This window comes from Balaenoptera physalus, assembly GCF_965194825.1.
Source record: "Balaenoptera physalus genome assembly, chromosome: 4".
Classification (NCBI taxonomy): domain Eukaryota; kingdom Metazoa; phylum Chordata; class Mammalia; order Artiodactyla; family Balaenopteridae; genus Balaenoptera; species Balaenoptera physalus.
Genome location: NC_138891.1, coordinates 22,997,041 through 23,015,165, shown reverse-complemented (window position 1 = coordinate 23,015,165; position 18,125 = coordinate 22,997,041). Strand labels below are relative to the sequence as shown.

Here is an 18,125-nt window from a genome sequence, read left to right as displayed (position 1 = left end):
TTAACTCAGAATCCCAGGAGACTTGAAATTCCTACATTCAAGGGCGTCTCTCAAGCTCTCTCTCAGGGCCAGCACTCAAGTTTTCCAACCTGGGACTCCACATCCCTCCTGCTGGGGTAATTAATTTGCTCCAGTTTATCAGGACCTTCTCAGTTTTGGCAGTGAAAGTCCCACAACCTAGGACACTCTCAGTCCCAGGCAAACCTTCCTCCTTGAATGTCCCTTACTCCTCATCCTTATTGATGGAGAACAGCCCACAGTATCCACTGGTTCTCCCTTAAGCATTAGTTTTACCTGGGGCATGATTTCACCTTCACTAGAATCTTCTCATCGAGAAGGTCAGGGTCACTGGTGGATAGCTTTCTACCTCCAGTCAGCCCCTGTTGTGGGGATTTACCTGGGACCCTCGCCCTCTTCTTCCTCCTTGACTGACCACCCCTTGCTCCCAAGCTCCTTCCCCTGCACTCTGGCTCTAGTCCCTCCTCCAGCCATCCCTTGTGACCATGTGTGACCACACTCACGGGGTCTCCAGCTGCTGCCAAAGAACGCAGTCCAACCAGGCTCCTGTGGAGAGGTCTGGGATACCAGGATTAAGCATAGAATGTGATGGAGGAGAAGTGAGCAGTAGAATCTTTATGATGAGATGGGCCATCCAAAACTTACCAAGGCTGCAATGCCACATGGCCTGAGAGAAGTTAAAACCAACAACAACAAAAGGCCACGTGGCAGGGGATACACAGACAGACACTTTCAGCAACACTGAGAGCCACTTTCGGGTGGACCAAGAAAGAGGATAATTAACAAGAAGAAAAAAGTGGAAGGATTTGTTATAGCCAAGAGAAAAAACTCAGGGCAAAGACCCCAAACTCATGGGCAGCAGAGAACCAGGGAAGCTCCTTATCCTCCCTTTGGCAGAGCAGCTCCACCCTAGAAAGTGTGGCGGCAGGAGTGTTGTGTTCTCATCTCAGTGAGGGTAGGGCTTTGTGCTCCAAGCTCCCGGTGCCCAAGCATGACTTGATGTCTCCTGTCTACCCCCACGGGAGCTGAGATCTGCCTCCTGAGCTGCTTGGTCCTCAGCAGACAGGAGGGAGATATAAAATGTGTGAAAGGGGAAAATTGGAGTGAATGCAGTGCCCGTGAAGGGATAACCAAGAACAGACCCCCATTATGCCCCCAACCCCACATCCATCACTGTCAAGGCTGGCAGCTGCCAAGCTGGCAGAAGAAAGAGAACCAAGGAATAGAGACGACCAACACTTCAATTCCAGAGTGATGGATACATCAGGCCTTTCTTTCTCCCAGCCTGCCTCGCAAGCCCCTCCAGCACCAGCAGAATCAGGACCATAGGTGCGGTCCAATAAGCCTTGCTGCTTCTGGGGACTACAAATGGACCTTTTCCTTGTCACCCCCCTCCCCGTCCCCCCAGTGATCACAGGCATCGACCTGACCAGATCTTCTGCCGTATTTACTGGTTGTTGTGCCCTCAGCCCTCAATTTTTTTCAACTTTAAAATAACTTCTGTATCGTTCTCAAATCACATCTTGCCTACAGCTGGAAACCCTTCGATCACAGTCACTGTAGTGAGGGGGAGACATTGCCATAGGGATGGAGGCCTGAAGCCTGCAGAGATGGGGCCAGGGGACTCTGCCACAGGCTGCAGACAGGGGTGGGAGTCCCCTCCAGTCCTTACTTCCCAGTCTAACCTGAACCCCACCATCTGCTCGAAAATTGGGCAATCACAGATCATATCAGCAGAAACATTCGACAACACAATCTCAATCTGCCACTGAAAATAGGACACATCTGTTTATTTATTTTATTTTTTTTACTTACTGTCTATGAACTAAACCATAAACATAAAATCCTGACTCCTATGTTTATATAAGAAAGGTATTTTAAGCAAAGTTGCCCACGGCAGTGTAATTATTTTTAAATGGGAAAATTTTGTAAACAACTCATATATACAAAACATAGTAGCATGATTCAGTAAACTATGATACAGTTATATGATATATAATTATGCCTACATTTAAGTAGTATTTTTGAATCTGTTTCAATCTGCTTGGAAAATGTTCTGTGCAAAGAAAAAAAAAAAAGACTCTGAACCATACATACTATGATCCAAATTAATAAGAGCTATGTATCTAGACGTGAATAAAAACAGTCTGGCAGGGTTTTAGGAGTATGGGTATACTGTTTTATTCTTTATTCTTTTTAGTAATTTTCACATGTATTTGAATGAATAGATGCTGGTTCCTGTTTATGCTAGATTCCAACTCTGGGAGGTCCAAGGCAGTAGCCCACATTGTAGATTCCAGAGCTAAGTCTAAATCTGATTCTCTGCAGGGCCTGCTAAGCACTGACCTCTGGCTGAGGCCAAGTGAATGCTCAGAGAGCAGGGTGGGACACCACCCTCTGGCCCTCAGGAATGACCCCCGCGGCAACCAACTTGGAACGCAAAGGCGCATCCGTGGTGAGGCTGACACAGACCGCCCCTCTGCTGCCAGGACCACAGCTCAGAGAGCCGTGGGGCAGGACAGACTGAAGATGGCTGTGTCCAGTGCCGGTGATCCTGAGGTTGCTGGATGGGGCAGTGAGGCCTGGATGGGGCCATTGCCTGGTATCCACGTGGTACTCAGCCAAAGACCTCTTTCATGGTTTTTTGCCACTGCCATAAACTACCTAAATACTTATTTACTTACATTTTTCTTTAAATTGGGGTTTTAAAAACTTCGTTGAATTTATTTAAAAAGAAAACTGAAAAGCCAGCAATATGTGCCTCAGAGCGTAATCTAAATAAAATACAACAGAATGCTATTAAAATTCTAGCACAGTGCTGTTGCCTACGGAGTGCTATTGGGATAGCGCTTGCTCTATCTTTGTCTAAAAGAGAGATTAGCAAGTGTTTGAGAGGTGCTGAAGACATCTTGAGCCTCCCAAACTGCACCTCTCTCCTTGACATAATCAGAAAGATTAAAAAAAGAAGTTAAAAGGGAATGGATTAGCATGGGGCTCAACTTTCTTTAACACTATGTCCGGGTACCATGGAAATCTTCTACTGCCAGTGACATATGCCTCAAACACTGGACAACCGGCAGAGGGGAAAGAAGGCAGGACTTGGAGTCTGAGGGTCTGGAACTGAGTGACAGGGCTGGTCTGTCCTTAGCTTGGTAACCTGAAACAGTTACTTAATTTCTCTAAGTCTCAATGTCCTTACTTGCAAAACTGAATCATAACAGCTGACCTACTTTTTCCACAGGGTTGGTATGAGGCTTGGATGTAATTTTGTGTGTGCAGGAGCTGGCACACGTGTGTGTGTGTGTGTGTGTGTGTGTGTGTGTTTATAATAAAAGGGCACATGGTCTGTGGTAATCTAAAAGTATATCTTGCAACGAATAGGTTACTCCACAGGGATAAATGATAGGTAGAATGTAAGGGGACGTTCATTTTCAACTAACATTTACAGAGTTCTGCACAATTCACAGACGACTTTCCCCTGCATTAGTTAACTGGTTGTCCCCAGACTGCCACATAACCAAACAATCCAGGCAACGTAGCTTGGTGGTGCAAGTGGGTGACGGCATCAAGCCTTCAGAACAAACTCCAAGCTTACTTTTCTTCTTTCCTTAACATCATCATCACAGATTTTAATCACACCATTGTAATCAACCTAAAATGCATAAAACACGGCTATTGATGATAATGAGAATTATTATTACTCTGACTACTCTCATTAACACCATTGCTAGGATTATCAGAACTATGATACACTGAACATCTCCTGGCTGCCAGCGCTCTTGGTACTTTACATTATTATCTCACTTAATCCATGTATTAACCCAGGAATAGGTACTGCGTTTACCTCCATTTGAAATATAAGGAAACTGCCCCTCAGAGGAGTTCAGTACCTTATCTAAGACCATATCGCTGGTCAAAGGCAGAGCCTAACTGTGAAACCACGTGTGTCTGGTCAGAACCTGGGACTGTTCACAACCAGGATTCCTTTTTCGCTATAAGACACCATCGCTGTACAAACCCCCAGGGAGGGTCTCTGCCATTGGGCAGCTTTGGGGCCCAAAGCACAAACAAGGGCCCTGGGTGGGTCCAAAGACAAGGAGGCAGAAAGATGCGCAGATGCCGGGCAGAACAAGGGGGACCCATGGAGACAACCACGGAGGAAAAAGCACCTTCCGCTACAACCAGCTAATCAAACCAGGCCAAACCATGTCCCAGGCAATTTTCTGGGCAGCCTTCAGAGAGTCACCCAGGCTGGGAAGCCAGCCAATTATGCCTTATCATTCTCTGTAGCCCCGTCCTCCCGAAAGACAAGTCCAGACTGGCCCAGTGTAGACAAATGAGCAGTTCCATTACCTCTGAAAGGCAATCTAATTCCCTTTAAATTTAAAAGTTTCCACGGTTTCCTAACAGGCCTCAGTGGGGCTCATGTAGAAATTAATAATTTCACGGTGTGCCCAGCTTGCTTTCATTACCATTTTTTTGCCATGCAGTGGACAGAATTTGCATTATGACTCAAGGATTTTTCTGTATGTGATTCTCTAAGATCATGTCCACTGAGCTCAGACACCGGGTTGAGAACTGAGTCAGGTCTCATGGACTTGACTGAGGTCTGAGGGAGGTTTCACTGACTGAGAGAGAGTGCCTCTGCTCATCAGCTGTGGCAGGAATCAAACGGAAATATCACAGGGAAAGGGAATTCACAGCAAGGATGAAAGTCCTGGGCTCCAATCCCAGCCCCACGGCTAGCCTGCTCTGGGACACTGAGCAACTTTCTTGGGCTCCCTGTGAGTTAGTGATCTCCTCTATGAAAGAAGAGAGAAGGATCATGAAAAGTAAACTCAAATTTACAGAACTTCTACTATATCTTGAATCTCTGCAACATGCATCCTAGACATTCTTTAAATGTAATCAACACAGCAACCCTGGGAAGCTTATATATTTATTCCACAGATGAAAAGAGTGAGACTACTGTAATTGGTGAATCCATATTATTGCCATGAAGCCACACCATTAGAATGAGCCATACAGGGTCAGGGAATGATAGACGTGTGTGAATGTGACCGCAAATGTACACAACTTCTCTGGAAAGCATTTTAACAGGTTTCAGAACTTTAAAATATTTGACCAATTAATTCCAATTCTGAAATCCATCCAAATGATAGAATCAGAAATGTAGACACATATTGTAATAAAAAAGACTTGAAATAGACAAATTGCCCGTCATCTCACACCAGTCTGAATGGCCATCATCAAAAAGTCTACAAATGATAAATGCTGGAGCGGGTGTGGAGAAAAGGGAACCCTTGTGCACTGCTGATGGGAATGTAAATTGGTACAACCACTATGGAGAACAGTATGGAGGTTCCTCAAAAAATTAAAAACCGAACAACCATAGGATCCAGCAATCTCACTTCTGGGTGTATACCCAAAGGAAATGAAATCAGGGTCTTCAAGAGATTATCTGCCTTCCCATGTTCATTGCAGCATTATTCACAATAGCCAAGATATGGAAACTACCTGTCTGTCAATGGATGAATGAATAAAGGAGATGTATACAGACATTATTCAGCCATAATAATGGCTGAGAAATCTCAAATTTCTCATTATGAGAAAGAAGGAAATCCTGCCATTTGTGACAATATGGATGGACCTTGAGGGCAGCATGCTAAGTGAAATGTCAGACAGAGAATGATAAATACTGTATGATATCACTTATATGTGGACAGTGAAAAAGCTGAATTCATAGAAACAGAGAGCAGAATGGTGGTTACCAGGGGTTGTGGTGGAGAAATGTGGAGATGTCAGTCGAAGGGTACAAACTTCAAGTTATGAGTTTGGGAGATCTAATGTTCAGCATGGTCATTAGAGTTAATAATATTATATTATATACTTGAAAATTGCTAAGAAAGTAGACCTTAAATATTGTCACCACAAAAAGAAGTGGTAATTACATGAGGAGATGGAGGTGTTAGGTAACACTATGCAGTGGTAATCATTTTGCAACATATAAGTGTATCAAGTCAACACGTTGTATGCCTTAAACTTACACAATGCTGTATGTCAATTATATCTCAATAAAGCTGGAAAAAAGTAAAAGAACGGTAAACTGTAGAATATTCATTGAGTTGGAAATCATGCAGCCATTTAATGAGATGCAGAAGAGTATTTAATAAAATAGTGTATATTCATTAGTAGGAAAATAAGTTATAATATTGAATATAAAGTGTATCACTATTTTTGGATTAAAACAGAGTAGCAAAACGACTGGAAAGAAATACACTAAAATTTAACAGAGACTCTCTCTGGGGGTAAGAAGATTTCACATTTCCTACAATAAACACATTGTCATAATCAGGAGATATATAATAAAAGCTATTTTATATCCCTGAATTTTGTATTTATCCACAAAATTCAATCATGATTTTTATTTAAATGAGTGATATTTTAGGTAGGAAATTTTTCTTAAAAAGTTTTTAAAGAGGGAAAATCTCAAGAGAAACAAGACAGAGCAAAAGTGATACGGATGGAACCATCTCCCCATGAGTTTGTAGCTCATCTCACTGGCTAAGCTGGAAATAAAGACCACTGGGATGCGGGTGGAAAAACTGACACACAACACCAGAGCAGTTGATAAGGGGGTGGGGGGGGGGACCAAAAGCTGCAGTTGACTTCAAGAAGTGATGGAGCTGGCAGATATGAATTTTTCAATTTTATGAGAATGATAGGGATCTGAAATAAACCTTCAGTATTTTATTTTTAAGATAAATGTTTTAAATGTTTTAGGATAAATGTTCTTTGCAGCATGGATGGCTGGTTAGTGTCTATGTCCTATCTCAGAGCCAATCATAAATAACGCTGAGAAAAATAGCTTTGACCATTCTAAAAAGCACCTTTACTTTTTACTCTTAAGAACTTGCAAGATTATATTTTGATGCATTAAGCTAGATTTTTTTTTTTTTAAACGCAGCTGCAAATATCAGGCGGAGTGTAGAGATTGTCTTCAGATGGAAATAACTGCTCAGGGCTTCGCTTAGAAGCAAACCTTAGTTTCAAGAGGTGTCAGAACACCCGTGGTCACGTCTGATGGTCAGAATACAACTTCAAGTTTAAAAGTATTTGATGAATTTAGCATTGAAGGAAATCCTTTGGTCAATCTTCAGGTGAAATGATTAACTGTCCTTCAGGCCGACCACCAAGGAAGGTAAGTGTTTGTAATCCAAACTTTCAAATAGCAGATTTGCTTGAATTTTTTTTTCCATTTTAGTCTTTACATTAGAGTTTATAAGTTTACTGTAGAACAGCTTGTTCAACGACCTCAGTTTCCTAGTACACTATTGGATGAGAACAGGGCTATACTGAGGCAGACACAACGAATAATCAGACACATCCCTCATCTTTTAAAGTGTTAGCCTCTCTACCTTACAGTGACTTAAAAGCATCTGTTTACTTCCCATTTAATATGTCATTAGTTTTTTCTCTTATATCTTAAAGAGGGGTCACGCACTTGAATGGAAAGATGAATAAAGGACCTGCACATGCTCAGTCTAATGAGGGAAGCCACAACACAGCTCTGTATTTCAGATCTAATTCATCAAGATAAACCAGAATCCTGCAGTTTTATGCAAACTTTCCCAACTTCTAAATGCTGTCTCTATTTCATTTTTTTAAGTGCACAGTGCATGCCAGTCCAAACATTCCCATGACCCAAACATTTTTGCTAGTGTTTGTTTTAAAATCTCATTTCCAGTGGGTTGGTGAGAATTGATGATTAACCTCAGTATAGTTATGTTCAAGAAGGGGATGAGTTGGAATATTCCCAGGCTGGTAAAGAAGGTCTGGGGAAGACACCTCATCTGCTGTGGAAAAGACAGCATGGGATTTACACTGCCAAGTGGCCTTTGGTTGAGCTGGGACCTCTGAGGATGGCTGGAAGATGTATGGAAATGTCCCAACTCTAAACACCATGGAAGTCACAGTTAGGTACACTTGGTGGTTATCATTCTACATAAAATAAAGATTAAACCTTCTTCTGAGAGTCTAGAATATCTCTCCCATGCTCTGCGAGAATGCTTATGGGTTTGTCTTCACATAAGGCTGAATTTCCCCATTCAACTCACCCCCTCACTCCTTACTTTATAATGTTCCATAATGAAAAAAAGGACTTCACAGAGCTTATCTCTTAGAAGTGTGAAAGAGCCATTTTTTTCTGCCCAAGTAGCTCATAATGTAACAGACAAACTGTCATAAAAACTAGACTTCATCATGGTATAAACCTCAGCCTGGCACCCATCTATCATAAAGCAATCTTCTAGAAATCTTGAAAACCTTCATTAAATTTCCTGTCTTTCTCCTGACAGTTATAAAATGTTAACAATATCACTCATGATGTAGGCATCTTCAGAAATTCTCTGTCCAGCCCCTCCCCGCCCCGCCCCGCCCTGCCCCACCATTACCCATCCTTTTTTTTTTTGCCAAAATCTATGGAAACATGAGACACAGCCATCTTCTTTCACACACCCCTCCTGGGACCTGGCCCTTGCAGGAGGTTAGAGGAGGAAGCAGTGGTCATCTTGATGACAATGAGAAGGCTCTCTAGCCACAAGCTGCAAGGGCAAAATGACACTGCCTCCAGATTCCTCCTCTAAAGGCCACACCCATTTTGAAGCTTAAGGGCACAAGCTTGTCCTAACCTTAGCAAATAACTCCTGATCCTTTTTTCTTTCCTTTTTCTCTTGTCAATCTACCAAGTTACAAGTCTTCACCTGTTCATGATATGTGGGTAGTAGGGACAGTGGGTTACACATCTTCTCGTGTCGATGAGAAGATACAGAATTTTCCCTCTTTCCAGAGGGAAAATTCCCCCACAGGCCTTGCTGGCCCAGCTTTTCCAACTCCAGAGGCCACCTCAGCAATATACCATCTCTCAGAAGAAGAAGATATAAGGGTCTTGCATTGGAGGCAACACCAAGGAGAAAAACCATAACGAGATACAGAATCCACACCAGGAATCAGAAGAAGCATACAGCTTTGAAAGCACAAGCTGATCTGTGAGAGCCACAGGTGGTGACAAGAGCAATAAAGCCCAAGCCTGGGTTTCGTGGAGGTTTCCCAACTTGTCTCCCAAATGAGCAGAGCCTAACCATGCTAAGCTATCATCTCACCTGCAAAAGGAACCGGTGCATCTTTATCCAGGGCGACAAGTGGTGGGTCCAAAATGACTGTGTCATTGTTCTCTGTTATGACCCCATGATATGAAGTCTCAATCCATGGCTTGTGCTTGTTCACTGGAAAACAGTGGAAAAAATAAAACAAAAAGATTGACTTTTAAGATCATTATTTGAATCCATAATAATATTATGAATATTGCCCAAATCCCATTATTTCTATTTCTAGATGCCCAGTATAGATATTTTAAAAACTTATTCAAAAGCTTTAATTCTTAAATGCTACTATCTATTCAGAGATGTTTCAGAGTTAAAGTCCATTATCAATCAACAAACTAGCAGATTACAACTGCATGCTGGGATTTCTGACCTCAATCTTATCCATTCCATCATTAGGAGCTGTTACTGAATCTTATATACATGTATATGGATAAGTACCAACAAATGTGTAAATATAAAACAAACATTTGAATATTTTCTGATCCATTAAAGACTGAGTCTATCTAAATGGTCTAAATTATATAGCATTTTAAGTTGCTCTTCAATAATTTGATCAGCTGAATGATATACTGTATAATGTACAATTAATACACTTAAAATACGTATCAAATGGGCTTCCCTGGTGGCGCAGTGGTTGAGAATCTGCCTGCCAATGCAGGGGACACGGGTTCGAGCCCTGGTCTGGGAAGATCCCACATGCCGCGGAGCAACTAGGCCCGTGAGCCACAATTACTGAGCCTGCGCGTCTGGAGCCTGTGCTCCGCAACAAGAGAGGCCGCGATAGTGAGAGGTCTGCGCACCGCGATGAAGAGTGGTCCCCACTTGCCACAACTAGAGAAAGCCCTCGCACAGAAACGAAGAGCCAACACAGCCATAAATAAATAATAATAAATAAATTAATTAATTAATTAATTAATTTAAAAAAATACGTATCAAATATATATCACTGGTTTAGGTGTCTCCCCCAAAAGATGGATTGGAGTCCTAACCTCCAGTACCTTGCAATGTGACTTTATTTGAAGATAGGGTCTTTATAGAGGTAATCAAGTTAAAATGAGGTTATTAGGGTGGGCCCTAATCCAAAATGACTGGTGTCCTTATAAAAAGGGGAAATTTGGCCACAGAGACAGACATGCACACAGGGAGAACGCCACATGAAGAGTGAAGTTGTGCTGTCACAAGCCAAGGAACTACCAAAACCTACAAGAGAGACCTTCAGAGCAAACATGGTCCTGCTGACAATTTGATTTCAGACTTCTGGCCTCCAGAATTGTGAGACAATAAATTCCTGCTGTTCGAAGACACCCAGTTTGTGGTACTCTGTTATGAGCAAATGAATACAAGATAACTTAAAGTCAACCAGCACTAAGACTTGTACCAGGATTGGTGTGATAGTCCCATGTGAAAATCTCATCTGGTGAATATCCTATTTCTGCTAATTCCAGCCCCTTGATTTGTCTCTGGCCCAGCTCTCCTATGAGAATAGCTGCAATGGCCTCTTGACTTGTCTTCCAGTAAGAAGTCTTGTCCCATTCCAATCCATCCTCCACACAGACATTAAGAGTGATCTTTCTAAACTATTAATCTAATTCTTCAACTGGGAGCTCCTTGGTTTGTCCTTTTATTCCCCCACAGGAATCTGGGTGCAGAGTAGCTGCTTAGAAATGAAATGACAGATTAGAGGGAGCCCTAGAATAATCAAAGCTGTCCTAATGCTAATCCTCACACCCTGCTTCACAGTTTAAGAGATGTTGTCACATATGTAATGTTCCCCCCAGCAACCTGAGAGGTAGGTGTGATCATTATGAAAATGACAAAGAAACTACTTTCACAAGGTGTGACATTCCCAAGATGGCCACAGGGTTAATAACTAAGAATGGTGAAAACCCAAAACTCTTTCCTACATAATGACATCCAAAAAGTGCCCCCCACACACACTCATATCATAATATATGTAATACACATTACACTATATAACCCACATTATAGTATATATTATACACACAATACATATTACATATTGTTTCAATAGCCATGGCAAAGCAAAAACTTATACATAGATTTGAGAACAGATCTGTGACAGTGGCTCTGTCCCCTTCCCACTCCATCATGCTTTAAAAGGTCAGTTAAGAGCTGTTCCAGCATTGGTGGTAGGCTCAACCTGGGCCACTGTTTTGCCCTTTGTCACCCATTCCACAGCAACCGTGAACTAACCGAGGGGCAGTTTAGTGGGGCATGGACATAAGCGTTGCTATTCTCAGGTGTTGGCCTCTGAGACCTATTTCTGATGATTGAATCATGCTCAGGGTAGAGAACCTCTTGCCTAGAGCAGGTCTTAATGCGGCAGCAGGCTCATCTATGCTCACTTGTTGGCATTCAAACTAGTGCTTCATTATGGACCCTGGAAGAATTACAGCCACTCTGGGCTGTCCCCATGCTCCTTTGCTCTTTTATTAGCCATCAACACAAATGCAATGTAAATAATTTGCAACTGTTGGGAAAAATAATTAATCTTTTTTTCCTTTAATTAAACCTAGGGGCCTATTCATTAGAAATGTGTACAGAAGATATACCAGGAGCTTACCCAGTGTTGCAGATTCACGTGCCACTTAGCTCAGTGGCAGACAACGGAATCTAGAGTCATGGTTGCTGGGTTGTGGCCCTGGTTTAGCCACTTCAGGGCTAATTCAGTGCAAGTCAGTTGGCCACGCAGCATCTCAACTCCCTCAGCTGTAAAATGGGGAAGATGACACCGCCCACAGTGTTGTCATGTCATTCAGATGTCCTCGGCTGGCCACATAGCCCCTGCTCTTTCATTACCCCCCTGCTCTCTGGGCAGTGAAAGTGTCGCAGGAAAGGTGCTCTGCAGACCCTGAAGTTAAGAAGTCGAGATTTCTGCATCATTAGTGGGGATTCTCCTCTCTATCACTACTATAGTTAGTTGAGTACCTACCCCATTTTAGGCATTTTACATTCATTCATTAATCCTCACAACAAACCCTCTAGATGAAACTTCGTATCTCATTGTGCAGGTGAGGAACTGAGTCTCAGAGGGGTTTAAATATTCCCTTTTTGGAAAATAAAAAGGTTCATATTCCTAAAATTTCTTCATTTCTCTCCCACTTTCTAACTTCCTTCAGATCTATCTCAATTTTTGCTTTGTCAAGGTTGATAAACATTTGCACTTTGATGAGTAACCCCAATGAAATCTTCTTTGCTTTGTGTATAGATCAAATCCTCACGGTTGCAAACCAATAACTTTAATTTACATTATTTTGACTATGAAGATACCATTCATGGCTGAGCCAAGTATCGTGCAAGGATTACTTTTCCTTCTTAGTGGTCCAACCGTCATTCCAAGAACACCATTCCTTGTATAGAGACCAGTTGGATTCTTGATTTATTCATTCCATCAAATGGCTGAATCATCCTCCATTTTAACTTGCATTATATTTGGAACCAGCATCCTTCTTTTTTTTTTAACTTTTTATTTTATATTGGAGTATAGTTGATTAACAATATTGTGTTAGTTTCAGGTGTACAGCAAAGTGATTTAGTTATACATATACCTGTATCCATTCTTTTTCAAATTCTTTTCCCATTTAGGTTGTTTCATAGTAATACTGAGCAGAGTTCCGTGTGTTATATAATAGGTCCTGGTTGGTTATCCATTTTAAATACGGCAGTGTATACGTGTCAATCCCAAACTCCCTGACTATCTCTCCCCCCAATCCCACCCTTCTGCCCTGGTAACCATAAGTTCGTTCTCTAAGTCTGTGAGTCTGTTTCTGTTTTGTTAATAAGTTCATTTGTATCATTTTTTTTTAGATTCTGCATATAAGCAATATCATATTGTTTATTTTTTGTTTTCTGAACTTAATGATTGTCTTGATTGTCTTTTTATTTCTGTTAAGTAATGAAACACAGAACTACTTCCCCACATCCCAACAATATTATAGCTTTTTAATCTTTCCATCTATTATTCATTCCTCATTTGTAAAATGGAGACACTTTCTTCATAGGAATATTGTAAAAACTGTATGATCATTTAGGCAAATCTAGTACTCCTGACATGACTAAGCATTCAAATACTCTGAAGTCCCCCTAGCTCATCTCATGCTTCTGAATGGTTGAAGTATAACCTTACATTCTCAGAGGTATTTAGCCCAGCTTCATTCATTCAACAAATATCTATGGAGTACTTAAAATGTGCAAAAACAGTCTAAACATCGGTGGTAAAATGGGGAAAAATGTCCCTGAAAAAAGCATTTGACAAAATTCAACATTCATTCATAATTAAATCTATCAGCAAATGAGGAATAGAAGGAAATTCTTTACTCAGACAAAGAGCTTTTACAAAAATCTAGAGCTAACATCATACTTAATGATTAAAGAGTGAATATTTTCCCACTCAAGTTGGAAATGAAAAAGTAAAATTGTCTTTATTTTCAGAGAACATGATCATCAATGAAGCAAAATCTACAGAATCTACAAAAGTACTACTAGAGCTAATAAATGAGTTTAGGAATGTCACAGGATAGAAAGTCAATCTATAAAAATCAATTGTATTTCTATGTATTAGAAATAAACAATTGGAAATTTAAATTTAAAAATATTAATATAATAGCATCAAAAAAAGAAACATTTAGGAATAACTTTCACAAAATACGTGCAAGATCTGTAAATTCTCTAAGATATTGCTGAGAGAATTTAATGAAGACCTGGAGAGGTCTTAGTGACGAGATAGACAGTGTTCATGATTTGGTAGACTAGACATAGTTAAGATGTAAATTTTCCCCTAACTGATCTATAAGTGTCAATGCAACCCAAGTCAAAATAATAGCAGAATTTTTAAAATGGTTAAGCTAATTCTAAAATTTATATGAAAATGAGAAAGACCTGATATAGCCAAAACAATTTTGAAAAAGAAGAGCAAAGTTGGAGGACTTCCACTACTTGATTTTAAGACTTATTATAAAGCTACTCTAATCAAGACAGTGTGATACTAACATAAAGATAGACATACAGGTCAATAGAAAGGATGAAGGATACAGAAATAGACACATACATATGGTTAATTTCTGACAAAGATTCAAAGATAATTCAGTGGGGGAGAAGATAGTCCTTTCATTAAATGTTGCTTTGGAACTTCAATCCTACTGCACGTCATACACAAAAATTGTCTCTAAATAGATCATGATCTTAAATGTAGGAGTAAAAATTACAAAACCTTTAAAAGTAAGCATAGGAAAAAAAACCCTGAGTGTCCTTGGTTTAGGTGAAGACTTATTAGAAGGGACAAAAACAAGCATGAATCATAAGAGATAAAATTGATTCATTAAACTTCATAAAAATTATAAATTTCTATCCTTGGAAAACAATTTAAAGAAAATATTTTAAAGTTACAGACTATGAGAAAATATTAACTAAGCATATCTCATAAAGGACTTGAATCCAAAATTTATAAAGAACTCTTACAACACAAAAATAAGACAAATAATCTTTTTTTTTTAAAAAAGGCAAAAATTTGAACACACTTGTCACCAGAGTAAATATATGAACAGCAAATAAGAACAAGAAAAGATGTTCAACATTAATAGTTATCAAAAATGTGTAAATTAAAGCCACTATGGGATATCACCATGTCACTACTAGAATGGTTAAAATAAGACTGACAGGGGCTTCTCTGGTGGCGCAGTGGTTCAGAGTCTGCCTGCCGATGCAGGGGACATGGGTTCGAGCCCTGGTCTGGGAAAATCCCACATGCCACGGAGCAACTGGGCCCGTGAGTCACAATTACTGAGCCTGCGTGTCTGGAGCCTGTGCTCCGCAACAAGAGAGGCCGCGATAATGAGAGGCCCGCGCACCGCGATGAAGAGTGGCCCCCACTTGCCACAACTAGAGAAAGCCCTCGCACAAGAAATGAAGACCCAACACAGCCATAAATGAATAAAACCAAAGTTTAAAAAAAAAAAAAAAAAAAGACTGACAATACCAAGTTCTGATGAAGATGTGAAGCAACTGAAATTCATCCATTGTTGGTAAGAATGTAAAATAATATAGTCAGTTCAGAAACAGTTTAGCAATTTCTTATAAAATGGCTCAGCAATTCCATTCCTAGGATTTATCCAAGACAAATGAAAACATAAATTACACAAAAACCCTTGTAGGTAAATGTTCATAGACTCTTTATTCAGAATAGTGCCAAAGTGGAAACTAAAATGGCCATCAACTAGTGAATGGATAAACAAATTGCAGTATATCCATATAATGAACACCTACTCCACACTGAAAGGAAATCAACTGATTCATGCAACAAAATGGATGAATCTCCAAAGTATTTCACTGGTGAAATGAAAGAAGTCAGACACAAAAGACTACATGCTGTTTGATGCCGTTCATATAACATTCTGGAAAATGCTAAAGTATAAGGATAGATAACAGATCAGTAATTGCTAGCGTCTGCTTGCAAAGGGGCACAAGGGAACTTTCTGGGTTGAAGGACCATTCTGTATCTTGATTGTGGTGATAGTCACACCTCTATGTGTCTTTGTTGAAACTTATCAATTTGCACATTTAAAAAGAGTGAATTGTATTGTGCGTAAATTATACTTCAATAAATATAGGACAAAAACAAAGTCCTTATCCTCAAGAGACTCTCAGACTGGAAAGGGATCCACGAAACCAGTATAGCAAGAGGTAGGTAAGAAGAGGAAAAGCAGAGTGCTATGGAAAAAGAGAGGAGAAGCACTCACCCCACCATGGCAATCCAGAATTACCTCCTGGAGAAAGTAGATTCTAAGTCATGAGCAGTAAGAATTAAGCAGGGATAAAAGATATGGAGGGTTCCAGGCAGAGGAACATTGCATGGGCAAGGGCCCGATGGTAAAAGCACCCTGCTACACCATGGGGGGAATGTAAATAGTTATATTTGGTTGGAGACCATAGTTTGAGGGGCAAGGCCAGCCAAGAGGCTGGACTGATGGATATCATCTACATCACCCAAGGCTTATTGGCTTGCACAGAATCATCCAGGAACCATTTCCAAACTCTGGCTTCAAGAGACACTGGAGAACAATCTCCTTTCCAGAAAGAAGCAATAGGTATTGATGATGGTGGCTCGGCTGTAATTTCCTATTTAATCTCTTCCCTTCCCTGGCAAACGTTTTGCCTTTTTGTTCCAGTAGACCGAGGCCAGTCAGCACACGCTTTGCTCCATTTGGTTGTAACTTCAGAACTGACTTTTCATCAGTTCTTCACGAGATAATGTCCCTGTTTGCTATACAACTCCTCTCGAGGCTGAACTCTGTCATATCATGCCCCCTTAGGAACTGCTTCTTGCCTCTGTCTTGTCTCCTTTCCATGATGTTTCAGCATCTGGAAAATGCCTGTGTCTTTGCACTCATATAGAGGAAATGCCAGTGTGATATTTCTGCTCCATTTATATAGAGAAATTAGGTCTTGCCCCTCAGTGCGCCTTTAACTAGAACACAGATGCATCCGCAGAACACGCCTTGGCTCTCGTCTCTCTGCTTCCACTCAATGCACCACTGAAAAACTGCATTAACACTCAATCCAAGCAGCAGGGCCAAGTGGCTGATGATTCACCCTTTGAGTCTTTCTACCTACATCCTGCAGTTGACCCTCTGGCCATTGCTAGCTCCTCAGTCCTCAGAATTCTCCCTGGGTAAAACTGAATTGTGAGTAAAAACATACCATACTGATTGCAAAATGCTCCAGTGAGGTTAACTACATCCTAGGAAACAGGTCACTCTAGTGACTGTCAGGCTGTTCTTTTGCCTGTCATGCCCAGTTTCTCCTTCTGACTCCATCCCCTGGTAGAATTGCCTAGACCAGGGGGCATCCGTGGGTGGAGTAGGCTGGGTCAATTGGTTGGATCTTTAAACTTTCATTTAAGAGGCCGAGAAACTATAATGTATTTGGCGATGGGCACTTGAGGTGAAAATTCATAAGGAGTTGGGGCTGGCGTTCATGCAGTGATCACCCAACCCAACATTTAGATGGAGATGGAAAGCTATTAAAATCCAAGAAAGCTAATCAGTCAGGAGACAGAGGATTTGGGAGCCGACATACAGAGAGAAGAGAAGAACCCCAAGCAGCTGCAGGAGATCTAGAGGCTGGTCCCGCATTCTGTTCTCCAGTCCTGGCCCTGCTCACCTTTCACTGACTTGCCAGCCTGCCGTGGCTTGTCTGAGGCTCCCTAGTGAAGCCTTTCAATAATTCTTCCACCAACCATCATTTTGTAAATTTGTACTAGTTTGAGTGGGTGTCTGTTCTTGCAATAAAATGACTCCTAACTACAATAATTGTCATAGCATTTCAAAAAGTATTTTTATTCCTTGCTTCGGAGTGAGGGTGGGATGGGATCTGTGTCTAGGTGGAGGTAAGCCTGCCTAAGGGCAAATCTGGTCCTGACTTCCCTGCCTAGGATCCATCAGAAGCTCTCCTGCTCTCCAACAACAAGATCAGGGAAGCCACCCAAAGACCCTCGCTCCCTCCATGACCCATGCTTTTGCCCTCATTGTGCTGTCTGCCCCTCTCCTCACACTCCTTTCTCCTGGCTCCTGCCTGTTCATCCTGCCAGATGCAGCTCCAGCACCCCCTCCTCCAGTGGTCCTCCTCTGTACACCTTGTCACCCTGCACTGCCTGCTATTAGGCTATAGGTCCGCCACATTGCCATAAGCTGGTTCCTTGCCCCTCCTTCCCCCTCTTCAAGGAGAGGAAGCATCCTAGTCACAATGATGTCCACAGGTCCTGACACAGTGCCCGGAACCTTGATAAATGAGGGGAGCACAGCTTTGCCTTCCCAGCACCTCCTGAAGCAATTAGCAGCACTTTGGTTCCAATGAGCAGGTATTCCGATGTCACCCAAATAGAAGGAGGGTGTGCCTCGCAAAACATAGGGTGACATTTGCCATCAC

The 18,125-nt window shown here is 41.4% G+C and overlaps 1 protein-coding gene across 1 annotated transcript in view; it reads right to left on the bottom strand.

Moving 5' to 3' along the window:
• Nucleotides 1-18,125, bottom strand: part of CLSTN2 (calsyntenin 2) — a 641,924-nt gene that overhangs the window by 395,168 nt on the left and 228,631 nt on the right. Inside the window, exon 2 of the mRNA XM_082461191.1 lies at nucleotides 9,180-9,302. Coding sequence (XP_082317317.1) covers nucleotides 9,180-9,302 — 123 coding nt within the window. The remainder of the gene's footprint in view (nucleotides 1-9,179; nucleotides 9,303-18,125) is intronic.